General features: G+C 37.4%; 1 protein-coding gene across 3 annotated transcripts in view; it reads right to left on the bottom strand.

Moving 5' to 3' along the window:
* Positions 1-17,050, bottom strand: part of LOC145997203 (protein N-lysine methyltransferase METTL21D-like) — a 72,433-nt gene extending 55,383 nt beyond the window's left edge. For all 3 annotated transcript variants that reach the window (XM_083133950.1, XM_083133949.1, XM_083133951.1), the window contains exons 1-2: positions 16,606-17,050; positions 75-261 (exon numbers count right to left, since the gene is read on the bottom strand). In XM_083133950.1, the coding sequence (XP_082990076.1) occupies positions 75-261; positions 16,606-16,838 (420 nt within the window). In that variant the 5' untranslated portion in view covers positions 16,839-17,050. The remainder of the gene's footprint in view (positions 1-74; positions 262-16,605) is intronic.
* Between the last annotated feature and the right edge of the window lie 6,369 nt (positions 17,051-23,419).

The raw sequence follows: 23,419 nt of genomic DNA, 5'->3' as shown, positions 1-23,419 counted from the left end.
TATTTTCCTATTCCAACATATGAGGTTTACTATAATTTAATGAATATAGATAAAATATAGCATCACAACCTTACCTCCTTGTAATACACACAGTCTGCCATGAAAATAAATTCTGCTTTCTTTAATCCATCCGCTGTTCCCCACTTTAATGGTTTTGCATTAATTTTTCCTTCTTGTGCACTCCAAACCTTTTTGTTTAACTCTATGTTCTTTTCCAATAAAGGCAAAACTTCAGGTAAGTCAGTCACAGTAATATCAGCGCTGAAAAAATTAATGCAAAATAAGTCAATGAAAGAAAATAAAAGCAAACTATACACATGACAGACAAGTATGTACTTTTTTTTTTCAGTGTTGCTTTTCTGTCACTTTTGGCTAACCACAATGAGGATAAGCCAAACGTTTATGTAACCGTGTTCCCATCCCTACAACAATGTTGAGAATGTTGCTACAAAAGCTCCTACAAAGTCGGAAAAAGTTAGAAGTTATTTGAAATTTTCATCTTGCTGAACAGACATTAGTATTTTGAAAATACCATTTTCCTTGTTGACCTTACCTGTCCAGGAATATTTCTTTTCTTTTATTACACATAAATTATTGCATATTGACGGCATTTAGAACCACATACATACTGCACACATTTCAAAGTGCTTAATTGGTTTATTCAACTCTTGAGCACAAATCATATCAAAAGAAAAATTCCAACAGACCATCCATCTTAACCAACTGAAACATGAACTGAATAAAGGTGTATGGCTGTGTGTTAAAATTTAACTCACTCATATGGCAGCGAAATGCAGTATTTACCTGAAGATGGCAGGTTTTGAAAACTCGACCTTACAAAGAGAAACTTCGAAACTGAACTTCTTTACATTTTTTTAAAGAAAAATTCGTTTCTCATTTCTCAAAAAAAAAAAGTCATTTTTGAAAACTCGTTCGTGCTTTCTTTTTCATTTTCCAAAAAGGATTTTTGATTTTGAATTTTTCACAAAAGAAGGAAAGAGACTATTGAGGAGTGCGGCTGAATAAAGCTGTATGACTTTATGATACAATTTTTACCTCACGATATTCTGGTATATGGCAACAAAATACAGTATTTACCTGAAGGTGGCAGGTATAAAAGCCCAACCTTACAAAGGGAAACTTTAAAACAGTTCTTTTTTCAAATTTCAGCTGTTTTTTAATTTTATTTCTGGAAGAAATATTAGTTTCTTGAAAACAATTTTGTTTTTCGTCATCTCCAAAAATTGTTTGATTTCAATTTATTATTATTTATATTATTCATTTACGTATTTTTCGATTTCGAATTCTTCGAAAAAGAGTAACCATCCTTGGTGGTAAAAACACCACAGGTTCTAAATAAAAGGCCAAATATATATATATCTTTTATCTACAATATACACTTTTACTTTGTAAGAATACTGGAATTTATGCATACAAATGAATTTGCATTTAAATTAGGGTTCAGCCACACCTGAACCAATTTTTATTCTTGTGTTTAAAGCAAAACATTTAAACATTAAAAAGTACATGTGAAACAAACTTGTTACTTGGGAATTTTCATGTGTTAAGGGTAATGATGTTTAACTGTTATGTACCAGTTAACCTGCATGTAACTCAGTAATGGCTGAAAATTGTAAATGTATTTTCTCTGTTATAAAAGAGATATAAAAGACAGAAGTACATAATCTCAATCTTTAAAATTCACCAGTTTATCCACGCTTCTCCATTAGGGAAATAATCCTTGGCTGAGCCAGGGGATTAACAGCTAATCCATGAGAGAAACTTTTCTCTTGGTTTGATTTGAATTGTATTAAGTCCACTTTATGTACAGATAGGCTAATCCCCTGGGTTTAGTTTCAGAGGATTCTAACATAAAATCTATTCCAGTTTTGAATTCTTTCCTTTCCAGTTTTACTCCAACTCCTATCCAAAATACCATAAGCTGTATTCGTACAATAAACTGTTTCAACTTGTATCACAATGTTGGAGTTTCCAAGATCCTGATAAGAGTAGACCTAGTAGGAGTTAAGGGGAACATAATACGATACACATACATATGCTGATACTCTTACAGATGCTTATACCAATGCTTGAAAATTGTAACGATTAAAAGTTGTTCAAAATACTAATTAATATTAATAGGTAAAAAGTAAAGTGTTCCCCTGTGCCTTGCACTACACCATGAAGGCATATAGGGGACGTGGAGTTAAGGCCCCACACTTTCTTGATCAGGGACGAAGGTGGGGGTGATGTGATCAGCACCATGCTCCTGACCACCTTTAACCCACAGAGTTTCCTCCAGGTATCCACTTTATACGACGCTGGGTGGGCACCGGAGCTGCTTGAAAATTCCCGGTTCTCTCCCGCCTGGTCTCTCACATGGTAGTCTAACATCGTAACGACCAGATAGGTAAGTATTGCATTGAAATTAAATGCATCAATTTACAAATATTTCTCTTTAAAATTTTCAAGAATTACATCAGAATATTAAAATACTTGTCATGTAATCACAAAATACAGTTTTTAAAACAATAATGTTGCAAAATAAATGTAAACTTTGAATTTTTACTAATTTTCAGCACAATTAGACACTGCAAAAGTCACATGACATATTTTGCAGACCCTGCAAACCACCAAAATGCCTGGAAAGTGAAGGTCAGTCATATGGACCATAGTGCCACGCAGAACCATCAATTTGTTTATTTCTCTTTCATTTGTGGCAGTCTGATGGAATTATGTTTATTATTATTGCCACCAAAGGTCAATAAAATCAGTGGTTGGTTGGTTGGTGTCAGGCAAACTGCATAGAAAATCTTCCCAGGCACTGTTTATATCACATGTTGTACTATAATCATGTATATTGATGACTTTCTCAAACATGTCCTGTGATCGGGGACTACTGCCAGATAAGTTAGAGACAAATACACCACCCTGAGGATGGAGACAAAAGCAGTTTCTGAGAAGTACAGACAGACACCAAAAACAATGGTTACAAGTTCAACATTAAGATATCCTGCTTCGAATGGTAGCCTACCAGCAGCAACCCTCAGGTGTTCAGGTAAAACCTTCCGGGACTGGTGACCGACTGCGCCCGCTCAAAAATTACATATTTTCTTTTTTATAACATGAAGATTTCGATGTTTTAAGATACCAGAAAGTCATTGAGGAAACCACAAATAAGTGAGATATTTTCCCTTGAAATGTGACAAAGGCACGTTGAATTCCTCACAACCCGCACCACTTTTGCAACTTATTTGAAGAAATTTCGTCATATACTCAAGAAATCATCGAAACATGTACAACGATAACACAGTGTTGTGCGATAAGGGAGCCCCATTCTATTACCATAAAAAAATTAATTTGCAATGTACTTATGCTAATAGAACCAAACCCAGAGTTGCTACAATTTTTTGATTTTGAAATTCCCTGACATTTCCAGTCCAATTTGCTTTGAACCCTGTGCTTTTAAATTAAATATATAATCCATTAATTATTATGAATATTCAGTTTTACAACTTTTTCTTTAGCAAATTTCATTCTACACACACAAGAACACGTGAAAATTTGAAGAGTAAAATGTAGTTTTCCAATCGGCATCAAATGTATTGGGTGCTACAATCACGTGCATCTAGCCTTCAGGCTAAGGTAACAGAGGTACATTATTTCACCATTAACAGATCTTCACAATATAAAAACAACAGAAAAAGTTCATAAACCATACACAAGTTTTCATATTCTGGCGGATTTATCAGTGTAGAAGAAAATGCTGCATTTTTGCTTACATTCATAAGTACACAGCACTTGGGGGAATTTTTTGTTGCATATGGGAATTCTATAGGAAATGCCAACAAGACTAAGATCTATAAAATAATACATGATAACCTCATCTTCACCAACCAATCCGATAATTATGATCATATTGTCAATGTACTTTAGTTATCAATCAGATATCTGGACTGCAAGTTTTACTTTGATATTCTTTCTAATATCTACTATACTTATAAAAGTGAAAATATATTACAGAAATTAGAAGGAACCATAATTTTGCACAAGACTGAGAATCATAAGAACGAAAGATACAAGTTTCTGAAATTAATCTTTTTTGTTAGTGGAATCACAAGAACTGAAGTGAACTAACTACTTGTTCATTTTGCAAATGTTTCTCTTGCAGACTCCAAAATGCACGTACATTCCAGACGATCTGCAAAATTCCCTGTTCTCCATGTTTTCCTGATGCATAGCAATCCTACAAACCTAGCTAGCCTAACAACATAGGCAATCCTCCTCTGATGTCTGAACAAGAGGCTACCAGAGTGTTGTGGGATAAGGGAAACCCCGCCATCTCTCGTGTGATGAGCAAGACCCTGTCTCTGATGTCAATCACGCTGTGTGTGACATCATAAATCATACACATAAAATTGCTAATTACTCACTTGTAAACGTATCTCCGCGACCTAAAAACAATGACAAACGTTCATATCAATGATAATCTTCCTAACCCACTAACAATTTTCCAGTTTCTCACGGGGGTACGGAGGGCCTCAGTCACCAACTTTCCTATGAGGCACAGGCATCTTCCAGCAAACAACCTTTATAGTTTTGCTAATGATGTGCATAAAAACCACCACACCGATGATCAATAAGGTAGCCAGGGATGAAACTACCCACAAGGTAAACATTTTACTGGTTTCTATGTTGTGCATTGCACTTTTTAGTTGCATGCTCATAAAAAATGTGACCTTGATAGGTAAATCCAGTGGGTTTCCATAGACTGATTTGTCACCAAGAAGGGATTAGCAATGTCATCTGGGGTAAGAGTACACTTTTGCTGTTGGGGCAAAGGCTGCAAATGTGCCTTTACACAACTACATGTTTACCTTTTTCTGAGGGGTAGTGGTCTACTCTAGCCCCCCACCCCCTCCCTCACTGACACGACTGATTACTGCTGAATTTCCAAAGAAAAGGTCTATGCCAGTTGTTCCCTACATGGCCTGATAAATTTGTTCTTTTTAAAAAAAAGATAATGCCATTGTCCCAACAATCTCTTTCGTAAACATCTTTCCATTTCTTTTTTTCAAATTTACACATTAATTAATATGTACCGTGTTACATCTCACACACTGAAAAATTCCAGTTAAACCAGAATATTTCCACTTCAATATATTTGTTAATGAGAACTGCTGTGCAAACTAAATTGACTGTGGTGCCTGCCCAAATTTGGAAGCAGGAAGCGATGCCTGCCAGGTTAGATAGTTTGATCACTCACCGCCACTGTTGCAAAAGCATTTCCTATTATTAAAGTAAAAAACTGAACAAAAGGCCATTTTTCCAGGTGGTTGCCAGCTTGGACTGCAAGTCACTTCACCCCTCCGACCCTGTCTCAAGAAGGGGGCCACACGTGTAATTCAATTTGCAGGCTGCACAGAAGGCAGTACCTTCTCAGTGGCTGTGATTTCTCCGCAGCACTGGTGTGAAAAAATGTCCTGCTATTGCAGTCAAATTCCGAATATTTCAAGATGGTTGCCTGCTCAAAAAGCAAGTCAAAAACTTCAAGAGAACATCTCACAGCCCAGTATAATTGATGGCAGGGCTGGGTACTTGGCCGTGGCCTGGCGGTTGAGAAACACTGGTCTAAGTGTATATGTCAAGGCAGGCCTGTAGCCAGAATTGATCTCGGGGGGGGGGGGGGGGGCGCACAGGTTATCAGGGGGGAACAGGTTATCAGGGGGGGCTTTGTAAATCAAGTCCATTTTACAAAAGTTTAACAATGTTAAATTAAGGTAAAGTAGATGTGTGTGTGGGGAGGAGGGGGTCATTAAATTACATAAAGTTTAGAAATATCACACAAATACTACATTTTTCTATATCATTTAAAATGTCACTTGAAGTGTTAATTGACTGCTACTGAAATCATCCCTTATTACACATTCCATAAGTTTGATGATACAGATATTTATATTACACAGAAAAAGATGGACAATATTCAATCATAGTGCCTACCGTACATTCCACTCCCTGGCCGAAACAATAAAACTCCCCTTAGTTTCCAAAACTTGGGAGCTGTTAACCTTTGATGCAGATGCGGAGGAAATTTGCATAATAACATCAAAGTCACAGATTTCTGTATAAATGGGAGGTTGCAACAGGGGCAATGAAGGTACAGATAAAGAATCTCCCCTGTGAAGAAAGTTTCTGAAGTCTAGAGAAGAGAAATCTCCTAAATACTTGCCGCTACTTAAGACTACTTCCTATAAATAAGATGAACAAATGTAATAGCTTCTGTTCATGCTCCCTGAATTTATCCTTCATCAAAGTTCTGAGGGAAATAATATCTGCTGTCTACATTTTCACTTTTCACTGGAAACAAATTACACAAAATAGCTTTACCAAATGTCAAAAGAGCTGATCTCAGTGCCAAGGGGGGCTGACGGTAGTTCCAGGGGGGGGGGGGGGCAAGCACCATCTGTCCCCTGCCTGGCTACGGACCTGTGTCAAGGTGTGTTTAGAGTGTGTGTCTGCCCTATGGAATAGTTGCTTTCTTCTTTGCTTCTTCTCATTTAGCATACTTTTTGGCTAATTGCAACAGTCAGTGCTGAGGGGCAACTTGATTATTACCTGTACCAAAGACGTGTCAATTACAGTTATAAGTTGATGAATATATCAATTGTTCAGAAAGTAACTTTAAGTATGGATCCAGTATGGTTCAGCATGGTGGAGGCTAAATAGCAAAACTTCTTGGCCACAAGTATAATTTGTTAGACTTTGTTGACTGGTGGGCACCACCCTGAATTATTTGGTATCAAGTGTTGCCAACTTTGCATGATGTAAAATACATAGAGGGAGTTACTCATTACTTCTTTCTTGTACATAACGTACTATTATTGTATTAGACATTTAGGATTATTATCGTGAATATCAGATGCTGATGTCATGTCAGCAACCCTGCCGAGCCTCGTTATTTTCTAATGTTGCACTTAATGGAGGTGTACTTCGCAAGGCCGAAAGTGTCAGACTGTTCCACTCACTATTTTCCAAATCTACAAATTGGAGTGTTAGGTTTGATGTTGATAGTAATTTTATGCTCTTGTTTGGTTACGAGAGTTAGATTAGATGCTCATAGTAATTTTATGTTATTCCTAGAGGCTTTGTAGAAGGAATTTTATATTTTCAAGGTATGTATGTAATTGTGGTAGAATGATATTCTTGTATATGTGATTGTTTTATTTGGCAAAAGATGCAGTGTGATGTAAAGACATTGGTAATTTTACAGTATTATGGGTTAAGGGTGTTAGGCTTGATGCTCATAGTAATTTTATGTTATTCTTTAAATTTGCATGTTTTTGTGTGTGTAGAATGAAATTTGCATTTGAGTCATTCCATATGAAATCAACACAGCCTCCAACCTGACCATCTCCGATTTTCATGAAATTTGGGGAGTTGAAACTATGAATGGAACTTAGTAACTATGATTTGTTTTAGTTTCGTGCATCTTGTGATTGTTAAATTAATCAAGGTCAAAGTTAGCATAAATTGCCCTTTTGAGCCCGCTTACCTATACTAAATCTGCTGTAACTCCGCCCCTATTTTGCCTAGGAAGCTCAAATAAAGCTTATTGTACAGGGAATTGAACAAGCTTTCCAGTGATATATAACAAGCCTACCTTTGGATAAAAATAGAATTTTGTCACGTGACCTTGAATATCTCAAAACATGTCATCACCAAAAATTGTGAAAAAAATATATTTGGTCCCTCATACCATACTCTAAAACATATCAAAAAATCATTCTGGGACTGCATTGGGATCAGATGATACAAAATAATATGTGTAACTATGTGACTGATAAAAGCCCCACTATATGAACTATGAAGAGTCAAATGTCTCTTTACACCCCCTACAAAATGTAAAGGAGTTATCCTGGGTATAATTGGTCATGAAAGAAATAGGTTAGGCACAGGGAGATCCCTAGCCGTGTGTGTCAAGCGCAGGTCCGGCATATTGTTGACTGCCATATTGAATTCAACGCAAAAACTTCAAAGGAAAGGGGGTGATCTGATATATCAATTCAGGCTAGAATTTCATGAGAAATGAAGTGACGAAGGTTTTTCCAACGTATCTTTAGCCAGCAAAAAGTTATGTGCATATCTTTCACTTACGATATATGAACATTATAATGTTGTCAATGTTCCTGTGAGCACACTCGTTGGCGTCTCTCACACTCACATAGAACATTTGGCAATGTAGCAGGTGCAACATCATCGCAAGCAGCAACTATACCTTCTCTCAGATGGTCAATATCAAAGGACTTTTAGTGCATGAACTATTCTCTTCAAATGTTCCTGAAGGTGTTAGATCTGGGGAATGTGTAGACCTTTTAATAGATCCCTGTCTGCCCATCAATCTACCTAGAACTTTACCATGAAGAAATTGCCACAATGTCCACATAGTGTGGTCACACTCTGTCCTGTTTCAAAACTCTGGAAAAGTGCCATATCACATAAATAAGGATGAAAAACAAATCCAAACCCCTCACCACTTAAGGTTCCGTTGTTGAATATGGACCAACCATTCCAGTTCTCCATACACTATACCACATCATTAGCTTAACAGCAACAACCATTCGGCTGGGGAAATCACAGGTATTGCATATTATTTTTATTAACTTCACCGTGAACATAAAAATTAGCCTAGTCACTAAAGAATCTTTCATTCCAAAGCAAGTGTCACATAATTGTTTGAGATACTTTTCCCAATATTCTTCACTATTCAACTATTTGGTGAATGTCGCTGATTAAAATCTTTCTCTCCCGAGATATCAGCGTGATCTCGATGAGTTCCTAACACGTTAGGAGCATTCCAATGCTTTGTTATTAACACCTCAAAAAGGAGAAAAAGGTTACAAGCATGCAGTAATAAATTTTTGCTGGTTAAATATATGTTGGATAAACCTTCATCACGTTATTTCTCTGATTTGATATATCACATCACCCCCTTTCCTTTGAAATTTTTGCGTTGAATTCAATATGGCGGTCAACAATATGCCGGACCTGCACTTCAAACACACGGCTAGGGATCTCCCTGTGCCTAACCTATTTCTTTCATGACCAATTATACCCAGGATAGCTCCTTTACATTTTGTAGGGGGTGTTAAGGGACATTTGACATTTGGTTCGAGGGACCAAATATATTTTTTTCACGATTTTTGGTGATGACATGTTTTGAGATATTCAAGATCAAAGGTCAAGGTTACGGACAAAATTATATTTTTATCCAAAGGTAGGCTTGTTATATATCACTGGAGAGCTTGTTCAATTCCCTGTACAGTAAGCTTTATTTGAGCTTTCTAGGCGAAATATGGGTGCAATTACAGCAGATTTAGTATGGCTAAGCAGGCTCAAAAAGGGCAATTTATGCTAACTTTGGCCTTGAATAATTTAACAATTACAAGATGCAAGGAACTAAAAATTTTCATAGTTACTAAGTTCCATTCATAGTTTCAACTCCCCAAATTTCATGAAAATCTGAGATGGTGAGGTTGGAAATTGCACATATCTGTGTTGATTTGGCATGGAATGACTCATTTTTAAAAGTGGTGAGTGTTCTGGGATTGGAGGAATGTACTATGCTGGTCACACTTCGGGGCTAAATATCTCGCTTCATTTGTGGTTTCTGAATCTTGAAATTAATTTCAGGCTCTGCAAAACATCGAAATCTGTAGATTAAATTTTAAAAAGTCGAAATTTTCAAGATGTACAGTCGGGAGGGTTACGCAAACATAGTGGTCGTAGTAATATCGTGAAAAACACATTATTTACCGCTCCAGCAGATCCTACGATGACAGAAAATATCTCATGAAGTATCCAAATGCTAGAAAAACTCATTCCAGTAAGAACTTTCTTGTGTAAAAATGAAGAAATCCGTTCAGCTGATTGGCAACTTTTACCGAAAAATATACCTCCTTTTCCTCCCCTGGAAAAAAAAACTGTAATAGTATGGTATTGGGAAAACACATTTCTTCAAATTTACAGGAGAAACTACTTACGGAAATGAGTTTCTGTAGACTTTTGAAAGCTCGTGGAAGTGTTTTCTCCCTTCATTCAACTTATTCGGCCGGTAAATCATGTATTTTTCGACATTAATGTCTCTCCGATGCACAAAAGCTCTTGCCTCTATTACATTCGACTACTTGAACCAAATGTTCCCTGCATTCAATGATGTAACCCCCAGCCAGTGTTTCCAAACTCGCCATTGTTTTGCCAGAACATGACAATTTTAACTGTTTGCCTAACCTCACAGAACCTAACCTAACCTTGCATGCATGGTTCGTGGGGCTATTTATGGGTAACGGTTCAGATTGTTTTATTATTTCTCCTAGCACAAACACTAATTATCGTAGAATTTTGGAAATCATTGTCACACGAAATTTGAACCTTCCTGAACGTAATGAGCACTGTTTGGACTCGAAAAAGTTATTTATGTTTAAAAAAAAAAAAAATTACCTTATGCACTTCTCATCTCATGGACAAGATATTCTCCGTCGACAAGCGACAGTAAATATCATAGAAGCGTGGGAATGAATGTACAAGTAAATCGGAACTTTAGTAGAATGCATTTAGGGACTTTATTTTAATGCTACGGGAACCTAACCTAACCACGAAAGCATATATTGAACAAAAAACCTTAAGTAATCGCTAAAAGTCTGCAGTATGTCTTAACAGACGTACATCGAAATCTAACCATGTAAAAATTGCATTCGTAACATGATGAAATCGAAATAAAACAAAAGAAACTTGGGCCGAATGGTTTGTGGGGCTATCCATGAATGATGTGTGGGGGCTACACGTGCATGGTTCATGGTGCTTTCGAACCCGGAAAAAAATACAAAATGAGTAACACGACAGTAGGTATTTTTCAGTGAAGAAGGCTGCAACATTGCAAACCTACTGATCATTGACAATGCTAGTCAAGATTTCTCCGCCATATTGTGGGTGAGAGGAACGAGGTTAAGACTGCAGAATATGGGCTGCTTACGAGGAACGCGATTCCTAATTTTATGGTAATGGTTTGAAGTTATTAATCGGGAAAAGTCACAAAAACAAAACAGAAATATGAGTTCAGGATGGGCGCTCTTGAAATCACGGCACTGCACAAATCTAGTAAAAGAAAAAAAAATGCCTACGTTGTTAGGTAGCTAGGTTTAGTTCTCTTAGCCTAAATAATAATTGTCATTGTATTTATGCTAATGAAACCTAACCTAACCTTCTAGGCATTCCTCGTCAAAATAATAAAAGAAACTGTGCGTAAACAATAAGGATGCGAACGAATGGAGAAATGCATAGCTGTTAGAAGCATGAAAAACATTTTTCATTGTATTTATGCTATTGGAACCTAACTAACAGGCCTAACCTAACCTTGTAGGCATTCCTTGCCTATAATAATGAAAGAAACTGTGCGTAAACAATATGGACGCAAACGAATGGAGAAATGAGCCGAGAAATGCATTGCTTTTAGTAGCAGGAAAAACATTTTTTCGCACAAAAATATAATAGTAATTGAAAAAATAACACTGGAAAATGGAAGCAGAATGTATGTACTTTCAGGGGATATAATTTTTGTTAGTCTATGGAGAGGAAAAAAGCAGCCCATGTTCTGCAGTGAGACCAGGAACGAACAATAATAACTCGATATGTGGAAAATTGAAGCTATTTTCGTGAAAAAAGCGAAATCCCACCTTAAACAATGTTTCGCAATACATAATAGGTAAGTATGAATGTAAAAAATGACTAAATGAACGAGTGAAATGTGTTTTCCCTATACCACACTGTTACCAAAAAAACCTTGCCTTCCCCTCCCTGGGAAAAATCCTGCGGACGTCCATGGATAGAGAACGTGGTAACACTTTATTATAGGGGTGACGGATTTCTTACTTTTTACAGGAGAAAGTACTTACGCAAATCATTTTCTGTAGCTTTGTGGAAATTCTTGAATGTAGTTTCGATCCATTTTAAAGCGAATGCATGTTCTTTTCTGCGAAAATCTCTGTCCGACACACTGTTTCTGCTGCCGCCATTTGCTTTCTGCACGAGAGCACAATGTTCCGTGTGTTAGATGACGTAAACCACGTAGTCTGTGTTTCAAACTCGCAGTGTTTTCACTATAACGTGACGTGTCGAGTATTTTTATTTTTTTTAACTATGCTTGCCTTGCCTAACCTAACCTTACGGAAAATGGTTTGTGGGGCTAAAGTGAATGGTTTGTGGGGCTAACATCAATGGCTTGTGAGGCTAACGTCAATGGTCTGCGAGGTATTAGCATAATTTCAAATCCGGGCATGAAAGTAGGTATTTTCGGGTGAACAAGGTTGCAACACTGCAAAACACTCTCACAACGCACGATGAACCAGTACGCTATCGTCATAATGTGTGTTACAGAATCGAAATAACGAGTAACAGTAAATATTCGTAAATGTAAGAAATAGATATTTTATTTTTGTTAGAAATACATTATTTCACCTAAAGAAATGTTCCGGTAAATATGTGATATCGCCCGGACGGATTTCTTCAAATTTACAGGAGAAAGTACTTACTGAAATGAGTTTCTTTAGCATTCTGGACGTTCTTGGAGGTATTTTCTTTCACGGAAAGTAAAAACTTCGTAGTTTAATGCTGCCGAACAAGAATTAATCACTTTTTTACGTAAGAAATTGGCAATGGCAATCGTGCGTCGGTGAGATATTTCTCTTACAAAATACATGATTTCCCAGTCAAACAGATTCCACGATGAAAGAAAATACTGATTTCCGCAAGTAGTTTCTTGTGTAAAAATGAAGAAATGTGTCTCCGATATAACGAACTGTTACCGAACATATTAATACTAGCATATAAAATTCACTGATTCTAACCTATGTACCTTACTTGCGTCCAAAGCGAAGATATATTTTGAAGGAAATCAGTTTCTCTAAGGTTTCTAACGTTCGTCGAGGTATTTTCTTTCTTTCATCGTGGAATCTATTTGACCGGGAAATCATGTATTTTGTAAGAGAAATATCTCACCGACGCACGATTACCATTGTCAATTTCTTACGTAAAAAGTGGTTAATTCTTGTTCGGCAGCATTAAACTACGAAATTTTTACTTTCCGTGAAAGAAAATACCTCCAAGAACGTCCAGAATGTTAAAGAAACTCATTTCAGTACGTACTTTCTCCTGTAAATTTGAAGAAATCCGTCCGGGCGATATCGCATATTTACCGGAACATTTATTTAGGTGAAATAATGAATGGTAAATTTCTCGTATCGGACAAACGGATTTCTTCAAATTTACAGGAGAAAGTACTTACCGAATGCAGTTTCTTTATACTTGTGGAAGTTCGGGGAAGTGTTTTCATGCATCGTTCATTGAATTTTGCCGGTGAATCATCTTTTTTCGATATAAATGTGTGACCGTTGCACGAGAGCTCTTGCATCCATTTACTTCCAGGTGGATGTAGCCTGTGCATGATGACGTAATCCGGGCCAGTGTTTCCAAACATGCGTTTATGTAACTGGTCACACGTTTAAATTTGAACGTGATCAACGTGTTGAAAATGACGTGTGCAGGATGCGTGGTACAATTGAAAGGGGTTGAAGATGTTGTGGATTTTGTACTTTCACATGGTATTGTGAAAGGAGAAATGGACTGTCAGAAATGTGGTAGCACATGTAAGCTGCACATTTTACGTACAGGTAAATGGAAATTTATCTGTACGAAGCGAGTGGCAGGACGTGGCAGAATGACGCGGAAAAGAGTTCCCTGTGGTTTTACTTGTTCTGCAAGATTAGGAACTTTTGTAGGACAAACTAAACTAAGTGTTGAGAAAATCATACAATTTTGTGTACTGTGGCTCCTTCTGCCAAACCCAAGGCTAGCTCTCGTTCAATTTGAACTTAAAATTTCTAATCAGGCGTTTGTGGACTGGTCAAACCACTGTAGGCAAGTTTGTGAAGACTGGGTAATCGAAAATTCAAGACCAATCGGAGGACATGGAATTATTGTCGAAATTGATGAAGCTAAGTTCGGCAAGACAAAGAAATGCGTTAATAGGAGAGGACGTCCAATTGAAGGACAATGGGTCTTTGGAGGAATAGAAAGGGGTAACCATCAACGCTTCTTCATGGTTCCTGTAGAAAACCGAAACGAAGAAACTTTGCTAAATATAATACGACAATTCATACTTCCCGGAACAACTATCATGTCAGATTGTTGGAGGGAGCAGGGAGCAGGCTACAGACATCTAAGAGTTAACCATAGCGTGGAATTTGTCGACACACCAGCAAGCGGACGTGTTCATCAAGAAAACTTGCAAAGAATGCAGGGTAATGAAGTTCCAGTACACTCTCAAAACATAGAACGCGTATGGCGCAATGTCCGTCGGTCCATGTCAACTTTTGGACGAAGGAAATATTTGTTCTCCGGCTATTTATCGGAGTACATCTTCAAGACCAACTTCGGACTAGACAGTCGAGTGCACGAATTTTTTATGCAAGCAGGTGCTATCAATTACATATAGTTCAAAAGTTTTTATTCCCTTACTTATTGTTCATATCAAGTGTTTTCATATAAGACAGTTGACGTACATGTAGTTCAAAAGTGTTTTTTCCATTTTTAGTGTTAATATTAAGTGTTTCCACAGAAGAAAGTTGCAAATGGTAATTTGTATTTCACTAACCTGTTATCATATTAGCTAACAATTACATGTAGTTCAAAATAGAATATACGTTACGGTAACATGGATTACTTTTTTTCCTTTACATGGATTACTTTTTTTCCTTAATATGCGCTATTATGGAGTGTTCACGATAGCCCCACGGACCATCACAGGGACGAGGTATGCCTACTAGGTTAGGTTAGGCCTGTTAGGTTAGGTTCCATTAGCACTTCTTTCGTTCAATTTAGCATATACAAAATAATGTATATTTCTTACATTAACGAGTACTTACTGTTGATCCTTATTTCCCACAAACCATCCACGGGTAGCACCAAAAACCATTGACGTTAGCCCAAAAATTCACGATAGCCCCACGGACCATCACGGTGACGAGGTATGCCTACTAGGTTAGGTTAGGTTCCATTAGCACTTCTTTCGTTCAATTTAGCATATACGGACAAGATTGGCTTCTAGCAGTAGCAATAGCGTGTATTGTGCTCCCGTGCAGAAAGCAAATGGCGGCAGCTGCAATAGCTCCTCGGAAATAGATTTTCGTAGAAAACAACATGCATTCGCATTAAAATGGATCAAAACTTCATTCCCGAACACGTTTCCGACATTCGGACAACATCGGCTTCTAGCAGCAGCAATAGTGTGTATTGTGCTCTCCTGCAGAAAGCAAATGGCAGCAGCAGCAATAGCTCGTCGGAAATAGATTTTAGTAGAAAACAACATGCATTCGCATTAAAATGGATCAAAACTACATTCCCGAACACGTTTCCGACATTCCTCCTCACCGGTAAATAATGAGCAATTGTGCCGATCTTGCACTTTCTACGCTAGGTGGGGTGGAAACATTGCATATGGACTACGGTGGTGAAACTGTGATGGCCATTTCCCGTGTTACGGAAGGGAAGAAGCAAGAAGAAGCAAGCAAGAAAAATTACTCGATATGTCGCAAATATAGCTATTTTCGGTGAAATAAGCGAAATGTCACCTTCAGCAATGTTCGTCAATGCAGAATACGTAAGTACGAATATCGAAATAAAAAAAAATAGGAAATTTCAGCTGTTTGTCCGGTACTACTTTACTATACCTGAGACACCTGGGAATCATTTCTTTCGCACTTTTTTACATTGCTAATGTACTATTCTGCATTCCGGAACACTTATTTAGGTGAAATAATTTAATTTGTTAGGAAAGTAATGTATATTTCTTACATTTACGAGTACTTACTGTTCTTGTTTATTTCCACACACAACATGGCGATAGCTTACCGTTGATGGTTCCTTGAGCCAGAAAAACCATTGACGTTAGCCCAAAAATTCACAATAGCCCCACAAACCATCACGGGGACGAGGTATGCCTACTAGGTTAGGTTAGGCCTGTTAGGTTTTGTTCCATTAGCACTCCTTTCGTTCAATAAGCATATACGGACAATACGAGAGCGTATTGTGCTCTCATGCAGGAAGCAAATGGCGGCAGCAGCAATAGCGCGTCGGAAATAGATTTTCGTACAAAACCACATGCATTCGCATTAAAATGAATCAAAATTACATTCCCGAACATCAACAACGCTACAGAAAATGATTTGCGTAAGTACTTTCTCCTGTAAATTTGAAGGAATCTGTCTCAGGTATAGTAAAGTGTTACCGTTTGTCCGATACGAGAAATTTACCTAATGAATTTCTAACGAAAATAAAATATCTATTTCCTACATTTACGAGTATTTAAAATCCGTCCGGGCGATATCGCATATTTACCGAGACTAGTACGTTAGCAATGTAAAAAAGTGGGAAATAAATGATTTATAGGTGTCACCCCTATAGTAAAGTAGTACGGAAAACGTATATAATTTAAACATCACCAATGGAAAAGGGTGGATGTGTTTAAAATTACCTCTTGACCACAAATTAACGTACCCAAAACACGCAGCAGTGATTCCTACGCAACCCACTCCACTTCCTAATTCTACCGCACGTCTGCCTTGAATCCAGTTTTTACGTGTTAGTTCAACTTCAAGATATTTTGCAAGCACAAGGGCGGCATCCCACACAACGCAGCTTACGTCTCCGATTTCCTTCTGAATAAGAAGAAGAGGTTCTTCGATTCCATTTAACGTTAACGTTCTGTTGAAATAACTCTCCACTGCCATTAGAAACGGTTGAGAATTTCCGACACAAGGAAAAATTCCGATCTAATCCTGTATATAAAATACAGGTATTTCACCACTTACTACGTTTGCTTGCTTGCTTGCTTGGTTTCATTAATTGCCTTCACCTGTTCACTTACTACGTTTCTTAAAACTTAACTCTTCAAATTGTAATTACAGTGTCCCAAATCAAATGGCTTGCTATTCATGACATTTGTTGGCAATCGACAACATTCAACAAGTGTACTCGGTGGGATCCATGAGTATTACCTTGCAAATTGTCCATGACTATTTTCATTAATTTTTTCTCTTACATCCTATGTGTTTTTAAGCGATGGATTTTTATGCATGTTGGTGCAGAAGTTGTCAGGAGCTTGTTTTGAGTTTTCTTTGAATTCTTGAAGCTCGTATTGGGTTAAATAAAGTGCACGAACATGGCGATGGACAATTTGCACGGTAATACTCATAGATCCCACTCTACACTTCCAGCGTTGCCATTACTACAGCATTACTGAAGGAATATAGAGGCACAGATTAGATTATAGAGGTATTTTAGGAAGTGCATTCCGAGGCACGGCGCTCTCCCATTGGCCAGGAGCCGCAACGAGCTCTGACGTGACCAAGGGGATCTGTCAAGTGGAGAGGCTCGCGTAGCAATGGAAGCTTACGGGAAATATTTTCATTTTTAATTGTCCATATCTTAGTTCTATTAACCATTTGCAGTAGAATCATAAGCAAAATGCAAGGAATAAGACCTAGGCAATAATATGAAGAAGTTTACAGCACGCAATTACAATAAATGGCGTTATACAAATCAAACAAAAAGTAATCACGACTATCCTATCATATAACCGCTACATTGAAATCTGAAGTTGCGTATGGGTAAATAAATACAATTTTACGTATTAAATATTTCGCTACCACACCAATACTTATTATCCTTCATACCTTCAAATTTTCACAGATGTTTGTTATTAATAATTTGTTCATTATAATTTATATATCTACTAGTATACATAGGCTGTCGCTCTGTTGTTATATGACTTCGCTTTTCTACGTTTTTAGGGTAACCGCAACAATAAAAATGAATGATGAAATGATAAATTTGATGGGAACGTAGGCTAGATGAGTGTGGCAAGCACAGGTGTACGCAGGGGGGGCTTATGGGGCTGTAGCCCGTCGAGATTCTTAGAAAATAAAAAATCAAATGAAGACAGTAATGAAGTAAAAAAAAGACCTTAAAATGACCTCCGATAACTATTTTTGTGTTTGAATAACTTTTCAAACGAAGGATTAAAATGGTAATTGGAGCTCGTATCTAATGAAAATAGAACAGCGACGACGGGATATCAGCGAAATTGATTTCTGGCTATACATTCTATGAACCAATATCATTCTGTTCAGTAAATGTTAGATTCATGGCACATTCAGCTGTAAATATTGGTACAATTTGAATTGAATTAACATAATCCTTGAGTGAGGTGGAAATGGGTTTTGGATTCTTTTTTTTTTTTGTAGATGTGAAAATCTTTAACTAGTGATGCAAGCATGCTTTCGCTTACATTTAAGTTTACACTATGGTAAAATTGCAGAAATATTCTACCTAAACTGATTTGTGTTTAAAAAACCGTAACATCAAAATATGTTTTTTAGAAATTAATGAATAAATAATAAATGGATAAAATGCAACGTCGTGGGAAAGCGTAATCCCTTAATAAATTCAAAGAAACTCGTGCCAGCTCGATGGCGAATCTGGTCAACCGCGTGTCTGAGCAATGATTACGAGTCAAACTCGTCGCTATTTCGAGGAACGAATTCAAAGAATTAGAAATCTGTACAACGACTTATTATTTAAACATTTGTCACACCCGTTTCGTCTTGAAGGACAGTTGCATGACCAAGTACATCCTTGTTGCGCCAAGACAACATGTGAATAAGTCGCACATACGTATATATCTTCATGTACTGAAGTCTCAACTATAACGACAACGACATCTCGATTGTACACAGGTCTGCTTCGTCTCGACAGATTTGGATCTGCGTATGCTGGTTATTTTCGTCGCTGTTACAGCTCTCTGGCTAACCGCAACGATATTTTGGAAACGTATGGTATGTGGTACCAGATTCCTTAAAGACCCAATTGGTACACTCAGCAACAACACAAGAATGTTTACCTTTGGCACGCTTATTCATGCTACAGACACCGAATAAACGTAATACGACCTAAAATTACTCGCTTTCAATATTCAAGACAAACAGCACACGCACTTCCGTAAACGAATACCGGATCGCTACTACTGGACCTGCAGATGTTTCTGACATCTGGGAGAAATCTGTGCCTCGAAGTTGGCTTATGCCGAACAATGAAAGCCATGTCCTTTTTGGAAACTGGAAGCAATTACTTTCCATTTGAATGTTCCCAACTGCAGGTATGAACCCCCTATGTGTACGTCAAATCGTCTATCGTATATCCCTTACCTCGAGGAATGGCTAGCGTAACGCTCTATGAACTCAGAAGCGAACCCTGGTTGAGGTATGGGTGTGTATCATTGTGTATCTTATCTATTTCATATTTCATTTTCATTTCATTGCCCTGCTTTGCTCTATATGTCAAGAAGCGACGTGAAATAATAAAACAGATTGATTGATTGATTGACTTGGCGTTTTAAGTCCAGTTTATACACATTGAGGCTAATTGGGACTGGACCTACAGTTTAAAGTGGGATCCGAACCACTATGTGCCTCCACCGGGTATCGAACCCAGGATCCCTTGATTATAAGGCGATGACGCCACCACTACGCCATCGGGGAGGCCCTCAAAATAGAAATAGATGAGAACAGTAGTTGGTATCTGCGCCAAGGCCAATTAGTGCACAGGTGTTAATTAATTTGCACGTAATTAAGAACTAATTTGCACGGGTTTTAATTAATTTGCACGTACTTAGAACTAATTAGCATGTACTTAGAATACTTTACATTTATGTATTTGCTTATTTATAACTTTTATGAATATATAATTATTTATTTTATTAAAAATATGTATATAGAAGGTAATGAGAGGTACTAAACGCTATGCATATGGTTTTATTGTTCATTACTGTAAAGTATGTAATGTATAAATCGATAATATTAATGTTTATAATATTGAAAATAAGTTTTCTATGGTTTATGAACCGCTATGAATGGTGGTAATGGTACGAAAGAAGACGGTCCCGGTACTCGAACCCGCGATATGCAACGGTAATAAATGGTTAGGCCTATAGTGTATACTACGTATGTAATAATTTCATTATGTTATGAAAGACGGTGGTCTCAGACGCTAGACAGAATACTGTCTCCGAATCTCAACTCTGCGGTGAGGGTTGACGAGAAAGGAATATGGGAGATGTGCGGTCAAGGTCAAATGACGTCAGAACGCCAGAACAAAGAAAGAACCCGATTGACCAATCAGAGAAGGCGTCGGTAGATTTTCAGAACCGGTTTTTCCAAGGTTAACTATAACGCAAGAACAGGGGAAAGGTATGCAATACTGTAGGGCAGGGGAGGGATTCAACCAGACAACAAAGGATGTCTGGGAATGCGCAGCAAGGGTCAATTTTTGAAACTGTGCGTCGCTTGCATGCTAGAACATGTTTCTGTCTAAGTAGGCCAAGGTTTTCTAGAACACTAGAACAAAGGATGTCTGAGAATGCGCGATGTAGGTCAAATCTCTGAAGCTATGCGTCGCTTGTAGAACCGGTTTCCGCCGCCAATTAATATTCCGCTCAGAGTTGCCCCAAGGCACAGGACGCTTTCGCGCGGGTTTTGGGCTAGAACGATTGCATGTCAGAACAGGTTTCTGTCTAAGTAAGCCAAAGTTACCGAGAACACAAGAAAAAAGGATTTTTGGATACCCAATTAGATTGGAGCGAGAATTTTACCTTCAACAAGGAGAACGAAGCGTAAGGGTTTTTATCTGTACTATGAAGAAGGGAGAGCTATCAGGGACGGGGCCTACAGTTTTCACCATTTGCTTTTATCACGGGGTAAAGAACCTAGGACCCTTTGATTATTGATTTAGGTAGTAAATTTATGTTACTGTGTGCTATTTAACATAATATTGAGTTTATTTTTTACCAAACTTTGACTTTATGTCAAACATTTTCCCAGCTTATCCTTATTTTTATTCAAATAACACAATTTAAACGATTCTAGCAAGAGTTTTTATTATATTTTCAACACACAAACTGCGTTCTTCAATTTTTATTTATTTATTTTTCAAGTTTTGGACACACAAAGTGTGTCTTGTCAACTTTTAACTTATTATTTTACCAAAATAACACAATTCAATTCGTTCAGGAAATATTTTTAGTTACATTTTCGATACACAAAGTGCGCTTAGTCAACTTCTATCTGTTTATTTCACAAGTTTAGACTTATTATTATTCAAATAACAGAATTTCATCTGTTCAGGAAATATTTTTAGTTACATTTTCGATACACACAGTGCGCTTAGTCAACTTCTATCTGTTTATTTCACAAGTTTAGGCTTATTATTACCAAAATAATACAATTCAATCTGTTCAGGAAAGACTTTTAGTTACATTTTCGACACACAAAGTGTGTGTTCTCAACTTCTATCTGTTTATTTCACAAGTTTAGGCTTATTATTACCAAAATAATACAATTCAATCTGTTCAGAAAAGACTTTTAGTTACGTTTTCGACACACAAAGTGTGTGTTCTCAACTTCTATCTGTTTATTTCACAAGTTTAGGTTTATTATTACCAAAATAATACAATTCAATCTGTTCAGGAAAGACTTTTAGTTACATTTTCGACACACAAAGTGTGTGTTCTCAACTTCTATCTGTTTATTTCACAAGTCTAGGCTTATTATTACCAAAATAACACAATTTTATTTGTTTAGGAAAGACTTTTAGTTATATTTTTCACACACAAAGTGTGAGTTTTCAATTTTTATCTGTTTATTTCACAAGTTTAGCCTAATATTTACTCAAATAACACGATTTGAACGTGTTTTTTTATTACATTTTGGACACACACACACACACACAGATATATATTTTCCAAGTTTACAGGATTATTCTCTAAGTTTACTCAAATAACACATTTTAAATGTGTTTTGAATTAAACTTTGTACACACGAAGTGTGTTTCGTCAATTCAAGAAAGTTTTCAATTATATTTTGGATGCAAAAGTATGTTTTGTCAAGTTCTATCTTTTTATTTTACAAGTTTAGGCTTATTATTACTCAAATAACCAATTTCATCTATTCAGACAACATTTTGTTTGTTATATTTTACTCCCAAAGACATTTTATCAATTTTTAATTTATTATTTCACAAGTTTATGTAATTTTTCATTCTAATAACACAATTTTCACTATTCAGGCAACATTTTTGTTGCAATTTGGACTTACAAAGAGATTTTTTACATCTTTGTATTAAATTTTCTATTTATTGCGTTTTGTATTTCACATTCGATGTTACAAAGTTCTAAGGTGTGTATAATATTTCAAACTATTTTCAGGGTGTATTTGTTAATGCATTTGGATAATAACTATTAGATTTTTGGATGAATTAATGTTAAGAATATTTCAACCAATCAGAAAATGTGTTGTTTTTATTTCCACCAATCAGAAAACGCGTCGGTTTTATTTCATCCAATTAGAAAACGCGTTGATTTTATTTCAACCAATCAGAGAAGGCGTCAGTTTTGCTTATGAGGTATAAAAACTGCGTAAAAGCAAGCAGAAGCTATTTTGAGAAGTATTTGTGAAGCCAACCAGCTACCCCGGCACCACCGAAGACACGCAGGCCTCCCTGTATAACTGTTTACCACGCCACATCCAACGGGATAGCTACTGCATTGTACGCTATTGTTGGCCCACAAGCAACTTTTCGCTTCAAAAAAGGAAGCTGTCAAGTATTTACAGCCACTCATGAGGCATTCACAAACATTTGTGAATACCTCAAGAAGAACAAAATCGGCTTCGCCTATGGCTCATCGGCTGCAGACAAAGTTAAGGTAATAGTCCGTTACCTTCCGCTCGATGCCAAACCCAATGTCCTGCATACCATTTTGACTGAGGAACACGGACTCCAAATCCATAGTGTTCACCGCCTAACTGCACCAGTTCGACGCCCGAAGACCCCCCCATCGGAGTCACAGGGGCCCGCTCCAACAAGACAGCCTCTTCCACTTATATTGGTTACTCTACCCAATATTCCAGACTCCCATAGGATCTACAACCTTACTCGCCTTCGTCTATACCACGTACGCGTGGAGAAATATAGATCGAATGTTATTTTGCAATGCCACGCGTGCCAGCGGGTCGGGCACGGGCAGCGGCACTGCTTTGCGACTCCCCGCTGCGTGAAGTGTGCGGGACCACATCGTTTTGCCGACTGTCCGGAAAAGGATACGGACACCAAACCAAGATGCGCTAACTGCAGCTCCAACCATTATGCCAGTTACCGAGGTTGCTCCCTCTTCCAAAAGATCCAGAAAGAAGCTAAGACCCCTTCTAACCACCAGCGCACAGCCCTTCCGAGGCCTATTAGACAAGACGTTCCTGTGACG

Source organism: Lepisma saccharinum, chromosome 13 (assembly GCF_977018435.1).
Source record: "Lepisma saccharinum chromosome 13, izLepSacc3.1, whole genome shotgun sequence".
Classification (NCBI taxonomy): domain Eukaryota; kingdom Metazoa; phylum Arthropoda; class Insecta; order Zygentoma; family Lepismatidae; genus Lepisma; species Lepisma saccharinum.
Note: the sequence above shows the minus strand (reverse complement) of the source record. Positions and strands in the feature narration are given on the sequence as shown.